Here is a 7,364-nt window from a genome sequence, read left to right on the forward strand (position 1 = left end):
ATGGTAAATGGATTGCATTTGTATCACATCTTTCCACTCAGTCAAGCACAAGTGCTTAACATGACGCCTCACATCCACACATTCATACTAATATTCACACATTGGTGCCAGTGGCTTCCACACAGGGTACCACCCTGCCACTAGGAGCAATTTGGAGTAAAGTATCTTGCGTAGGGACACATTAATGGGGTCAGGCAGAGAGGGACTCGTACCTGCAACCTTCTGGTTGCGTAACAGGCTTCTCTGAGCCACCACCGCCCAAAAAGTACAATACTGTTTGATCGTAGGACAGTGGTCAGGATTGGCTTTAGCATGTAAATTGTCTTTATGACAAGTTCTGAAGTGCTAAAACACATTCACATTTACATCCCATCAGGACATGTTATGAGGAGCTGCTGCCCTGCTCCTCATTCCTGCAGAGTGCTGTATCTAGACTGTAGACCATGTGGTGTAGACTTCCTGAAGACAAATCCATCCCAACATACAGGGGTAGGGTCTTCCGAACCCATTAGCTCATATTTCAGGAGAGACAATATACAATCATCACAATGACAATACATTTTATTTTGAATGCTTTTCAAGATACCCAAGGGCACTTTACAAAACAGATATTGGGTACTACAGAACATGCGCTGGATACTGAGTACATCAGTTCAGTTCAGTTGTGGTTTATTTGAGTAGGGACAAATACACATCATGTAGGCTGTACAACAACATGCAGGGCAATGGATCACCCTCAGCCGTGCTGTCGGCCTCATGGGAGAGGGTCTAATATGAATAAAGGCCTGAGACATAGCCTACTGTATGGAGATCATGATGTACATTATGGATGAGCTGGTATGGGCATGCTACACATTAACAAGACCATGTGAGTATGCATAAAAAAAACAACATTGTGACAATTGACTCTGGAGATCAGAATAAAAAGAGAAGAAAAACAACAAGTAACAAACAAGTCCAACAGCCCGTCAAAGATGTGTCCGTCTATGCACTCTACCGTCTTGTGGACACAGGAGGGAATTACAATTAGAGAATGCGTTTCAGACGGACCGAGACAGACAGACAGACAGACCGACCGACGGATGGACATACCCTCTTATAGAGATGCTAGGACGCATCTAAAAATATAACACAAACATATGAGTGCGAAGAGCAACCGAACAATAGTGTGTCCAAACATAATAAGGCTTTTTCTGAGGAATTTATACAGCGAGTCAGTCCAGTACTACTTTTCAGCCAGTCCAATACTACTTTTCCTAGATGCAAAAGCACCTTGCATTTTATATACACTAATAATAAGAGCCATCCAGCAACCTTAACAAGCCATGTTGACAGGATTCCTGCTGATACGGGCTCCCTCCATGTGTGATTATGTAGGGCCTGGCAAGAGTCACCCCCGGCCGACACCTAAACACCAGAGTCAGCGCACAAGGCCATCTATTTAGCAGGCATCACCTCACCACTGGTCATTTGCTAAATACCGCCCACACCCAATGACCAAAGAGCACATCGTCACGATCCTGGACTAAACGTCTACCAGGTAAGGGTTTAAAAGCAAGGCCTGTGAGGTTGCATCCACTAAAGGCGGCTGATTCCTCAAATTCGACTCCCAGGAGAATAAGGTAAATGTCTTTCTGATGTTTTTTTTTCTGGTTTTCCTATGGTCTTGTTGACATACCTGTAGTCTGTAGAGCAAAGTTTCAATTGTGGCACATATTCCAATGTTTTTTCTCTGTTTCCTAGAGTGTGGATTTGTATGACCATGTGGACTACACTTCTCTGTCTGTGTTTCTCAAGTGCAGTTTCAGCTGCACCTGTAAGTACAACTAAGGAACATGTGAATGTTATGCAGTGGCTCTTGACCTTTTTTTCTTGAAGCACCCCTTTACCTGTGCCGCAGACAAGCCGCACACCCCCAACTCCGACTTCTACACGTATACACACTAAAAATGATTTAGCGATTAATTACAATGATTCTTGCTCGAGACATGAATCATGACTTAATGACTGAAATGGGGACCAAAACATGTTTTAATTTGGTTTTGATTTTGCCTAATTATAATATTCGCACACAGAATTTTGGTCACAACCCCAATGCAAAGAACATTCCATGCACTCCCTGCAATCTATGGCGCACCCCCAGGGGGTGCCCGTACCTGTGGTTAAGAACCACTGTGTTAATGTACACTACAGCATAATTGCTGAGAAATGTTCCAAGGCATTCTCTTTACCCTTAACGCAGCGGCTATGTTATAAACTTACGGTCGCCAAAAGTGTAATGGCTATGTCTTAATCTGTTACTTACAGCTCTCTGTACTGTCATAGCAATGTTGTTATGATGTAGTTGAGTATTTTCAGCAAATAGTGCATAGGGTTGCAGGCGACCCCATCTGCAATAAGAGGCTACCCTCACACAATTCATCTTGATGACAACTATACTGCAAAATGTGTTAATGTGCTTAAAACTGAAATGTAAATTTAGCCAAGTAAACCAAGTTGCCTGGCCAGTTGGCCAGATACCATGTTAACCTCATTCAATCCATCTTGATGCCAACTATACTGCTTAATGTCTTGCTTACAACTGAAATTTAAATGTAGCAAAGTAAACCAAATTGCCTGGCCAGTTGGCTTAATATTGCACCAAAATGCAAAAAATACAAAAGGACACAAAATACATAGTTCAATTACAATGCTCTAGCAAGGTGATGCCACGACTGGCCTATTATAGGCAGTTAAACAGCCAGCTGTTGGATCTACTCTTTTGGTAATGGTACCATGCCAGACTGTACCTCTCAGGTTATAGTCTGAGTTACCAGGCTAACTGCCTTTAGCAAGAAGACAGTTCAATCTGGGTTAGCTCCATCTCACGTTGCTTTAACTTGCACTATTTCTAAATAGCCTATCATGACATGAACACATCAAGCCAAATCAACCCAAAATGATCCATGTGAAATATTGCTCAACACAGTGTCTGTATTTTTTAAGTAATTTTAATGCCGATTTCTAAAAGTGGTATATGTTTTTCAGCTTGGGCCTTTCTTCAATTACCTTCCTCAGTATGATATTCCAAGACAAGCAGGTCCTACCACACAGGTAAATTATGCACATGTCCTATATTAATGAGAATGTTACAGTAACGGGTTATACATTATTAAAACCCTGTTGTAAGAAATTGATTGACCGGCACAACCTTTCATTTTTATTTGATCATGTTTCAATACAGGTTAACAACGTCCCATACACACAGGCTGGCTTCAATGGCCCCGTCAGCATGGAAATAGTACGTGCTTCACTGCCTACATTAAACAATCCACCTTATTCCCTCAAGTGTGTATGTGTTTGCAGAGGCATCGCCTCGTTCGTGCGTGCAAGAGCAGGGGGTGGGGTGGGGGGAGGTGTGGGCAGATGACAACATTGTTATTCTTGTAGCGTATCACACGGTTCCATTTGACCGGGATCTATTCACCTGTGTTAATTGTTCCATGTTAGACAGGGGAATCATCATGTGGAGTCACGTGTTACAGCAGGAGTCTGACAGGACTCATTTCTTCCACAGGTATTTCCCCAGAGGTACCCCGCTAACCCGGCAGGAGGGCGGCCAAATGGACCAGTAAGTGTGAAGTAGGATCATTCTGTCAGCAGTCTTCTGTTGGGTTATAATTACCATGTATGTCAAGGATGTCTCCTTTTTTTCTTTCTTTTTCTTTCTTTCTTTCTTTCTTTCTTTCTTTCTTTCTTTCTTTCTTTCTTTCTTTCTTTCTTTCTTTCTTTCTTTCTTACTTTCTTTGCTCCTTTCTTGATTTCTTTCTTCCACTTTCCCTTTCAGGTGTATCCATCACAAGCTTTCATCAAGTACTCCTTACCCAAAATCCCAGGCCGGAAGAGCGTGGAAGTGGTGCGTGTTTAGCCCAAGGTGTTAGACAGTGGCTAGCCTGACTAACTACACCTGTCATTAAGGGAGTGGCAATTTCACCTACCTGGCCTACCTGGTAGCTCTGTACATCATATTACATGCATACGTGGTGGTGGTGGTGGAGATGGGGAGATTGCAATGTTTAGCTTTGGTGTTTAATCCCTCAGACGCACAGTGCTCAGTGGAAACATCTATGTCTCACTTTAGAAAATTATAGAGTAGCTGAAAGCGTTTTAAGATTGTAACTCTATGCTTTCTCTTGTTTTCAAGTATTACCCTTATGACTTTGGGCAACAGCAGCAGGTAAAAAGAAGATGTACACACATACACACATAAATAATTATACCTGTTTGACTTTGTAAAGAATGTTAACTATATTCATTTGTATGCTTCAGAACTTCCCAACCATCCCTCAAATGCCTCCAACAACAAATGTAGGGCACATGTTTTCTGACTATACTATTTCTTGTCATACATTTTAATCTTTGCTTCAGGCAAACTAATGGTGTCTTTAAAAATGCATAGCATGCATTCATCAAATAACTGACACCTTCAAACTTTCTTTCAGCTTTTCCCATTCAACCTCCCACCACAAACGATTCCTCAGCAACCTCCTCAGGTGGGATTGTGAAACTGTCAAAACACTGATTTTGAGTGTGTGTGTGTGTGTGTGTGTGTGTGTGTGTGTGTGTGTGTGTGTGTGTGTGTGTGTGTGTGTGTGTGTGTGTGTGTGTGTGTGTGTGTGTGTGTGTGTGTGTGTGTGTGTGTGTGTGTGTGTGTGCGTGCGTGCGTGCGCGCTTGCGTGCGTGCGCGTGCACTGTGCATGTATAACTTTTTCCATTCTCATGTGATGCTGACAACATTTAACAGCTGTGCTTCTAAGGAATCTGACATCCTTTTCCATACTTAGCACCCAGCCCCACAATACAGAGATATTCTATACTCTCTCTGCTCTCTCTGACACTACAGGTTTTGAAACCAGTAGATCAACTACGGTCTTGAAAACTACACTGCAGCAACATAAACATTAAGCTTTCACCTTGATTTGCTGATAGTATCACAAAATTATTTTTAAAAAAAAATCATATTTAAACAATTGTGGTTAATCAAAAGGTACAATACTGGCCTGGAATCAAAATACATGTAAACTGCAAGAAAGGTTAGATAGCCTATATGGATATATATTGCCAACCAAAAGTAAATCTGCATCTGTTTTGACATGTGGCACATTTAACTGTATAGTATCAATCAATCTGCAACATTCTATATTAAACTGTGTATGGTTAATACAGTGATGGTTATTTGAGTCACTTGTTTATTGTTTGTACCATTGCTTGAACACATTCACCAGATTCTTTGTAATTAACACTTTGATACTGCTAGCCTTGCGTTTTTGAATCTCACACCTCTACTTCCACGTTAGAGACAAAGGTGATACAAGTGAAGTGATGAACGTGAAGTCTTATTAGAAATCTTGATGTTTTTCTGTGGAAATGATTTGCTATCTTTACTGTATGTCTGTGAAAAGAATAAGAAAAAAATACATGACTTTCTGTCTTAGATCCCACCATTCCAGCCCGGACCTCTTCTACCACAAGAAACAGTGCAGCAGCAGCAGCAGCAGCAGCAGGCAGCCCAGCAGCAGGAGCAACAGGCCCAGGCAGGTCAGTGTGAATGGCTCCCAGACTCCCATTTAGTATATGAGCGTTTATAGGCCTATGAGTGGGGTTGTCTTCGGATTAAAGGGGTATGCCATTATTTTGGGGCTTAATACAGTTAAAATCGTTGGCCAGGGTTTATAAAGGTGGTAAAGTGTCTTATTTTTCATGTAAGCCGTTGTCTTGCTTTAAGACAAGTTAAAAGAGGGAATATGTCGCTAAGCTAGTGAAAGTCAATGGATCCGTGTAGCATGCTTAACTGTATTAAGCCCCAAATTAGTGGCATACCCGTTTAATGCCCTAATTTTGTGCATGCTCACCAAAGTGTGTCTGTAACGCGTCAACACTATAGTCTCAAGGAGTTGCCACTCACTCAGCGTTGGCCTTTTGCTTTTCCACAAGCACTAACTGCCTCTGCGGTGGCACTTACTTACACCCAGAGTGTGAAGTGTGTGAAGTGCCATTTCGGAGGGACGTGCTAAATTGTGAAGAGTTGGAGAAATATCAGAAATGTAAAGTGTGTGTGGTGCGAAGCTAAGCTCCTGAATAATTACTGACTGAGTGTTGTTTTGTGTGTGTTGCAGGAGGAACTTTACCATGAATGAATGACCTGGAGTTTTTTTCTGGTGGTTTATACAGTCACTGCTATATTTAACAAGTCATTAAAAGGCATTTAAAAGCATTATATTTTGTTATAAAGATGCACAGAGACAAAAGTAAAGCATTGTAATTGTAATTGCCGCTTTGTAATTGTATTGTAATTGCCGCATTTTCCGTGACAATCCCATTACAGTGATTACAATGACTTAACTGAATTAGGCATCTTGTTATATTTGATAATATATTTCAATAAACTTGAGCATCAAAAGACTGGTGTGTGTGTAGGCCTATAGTGAGTCTGTTGTTGGAATATTAAAAGGTATTAAATTGAGTCAAACGTGCTATGGCAACCTAACTACGGTATGCATGATGGCCCATGGGCACAATTTCTTCATACTGCACCAACATTGAGAGTCTTTAAATTATTCATAGCAGTGTTAATCCAAAACACATCACAGCAAAGTGATGCAGAAAGCTCAAATGAACTACATCAACTATTATGCAAAAACTATATGTATAAAACTATATCGAAACTTCCCAAGCAAAGGTCCTGAATGGAATACGGCTTATTCCTGTCTTGATCTTGTATCCCTGAATGAATATATTGCAAAAGACTAAGATGCGGCACAGGATTAGGGAGGCTGAATGTGTTTCCAACAAAATTGGTCTTTTTTCAATGCCATAAAGAATAACCATTACAGGCAGGGATGCTGACAGCTTTGGCTGGACCCAGGACAAAGGCATCTGAAAAAGCCCCCCACCCAAAACATGCACTATATTGAGGACCCATTTCTGGGGTCCCCCTGTCTCCTCTCCCCATGGTTGTAGGCAAGACTGTTATTAAGCTGTAGTTTCATATCAAGTTCATCTCTAGAACACCTCTCTTTTACAATATTAAATAAAACATATGGTAATAAGAAAATCATCGGTAACACACTGGTATAACTAAAGCTTTATGAACACTTAATAAATAAGGAACTAATTATCAACAAAACATTTACAAATTCTTGCAAATGAGTAAGAAATACCATGTTAAACACTGCAGACACAGCACAATCACGTAAGTCTTGGAAGTTGGCCCTCCAAAGACCAGAAGACATGAAAACACTGAATATAGAAGTATTCGACAGGCAAACCAACGTGAGAATCATCCAGTAGAAGTCGATTCCAATTCCACTCTAGTTGTGGTTTGG

At 41.1% G+C, this 7,364-nt stretch overlaps 1 protein-coding gene across 1 annotated transcript; it reads left to right on the plus strand.

The window, feature by feature from the left end:
* Window positions 1–1,589: 1,589 nt before the first annotated feature.
* Window positions 1,590–6,386, plus strand: scpp5 (secretory calcium-binding phosphoprotein 5). The gene is made up of 11 exons (XM_063220279.1): window positions 1,590–1,622; window positions 1,744–1,816; window positions 3,028–3,093; window positions 3,224–3,280; window positions 3,557–3,610; window positions 3,827–3,895; window positions 4,184–4,216; window positions 4,309–4,347; window positions 4,482–4,532; window positions 5,475–5,577; window positions 6,156–6,386. The coding sequence occupies exons 2-11, from the start codon at window positions 1,757–1,759 to the stop codon at window positions 6,170–6,172; spliced, it is 549 nt and encodes a 182-aa protein (XP_063076349.1). The 5' UTR covers window positions 1,590–1,622; window positions 1,744–1,756; the 3' UTR covers window positions 6,173–6,386.
* The last annotated feature ends 978 nt before the right edge of the window (window positions 6,387–7,364 follow it).

The sequence above is a fragment of the Engraulis encrasicolus genome, chromosome 16, assembly GCF_034702125.1.
Source record: "Engraulis encrasicolus isolate BLACKSEA-1 chromosome 16, IST_EnEncr_1.0, whole genome shotgun sequence".
NCBI lineage: Eukaryota > Metazoa > Chordata > Actinopteri > Clupeiformes > Engraulidae > Engraulis > Engraulis encrasicolus.

Coding starts and splice junctions, on each gene's coding strand:
- scpp5 (XM_063220279.1), top strand. CDS start 1,757: ATGACCATGTGGACTACACTTCTCTGTCTGTGTTTCTCAAGTGCAGTT. Junction 4,217..4,308: donor ACTTTGGGCAACAGCAGCAG/GTAAAAAGAAGA, acceptor TGTATGCTTCAG/AACTTCCCAACCATCCCTCA. Junction 4,348..4,481: donor AAATGCCTCCAACAACAAAT/GTAGGGCACATG, acceptor ACTTTCTTTCAG/CTTTTCCCATTCAACCTCCC.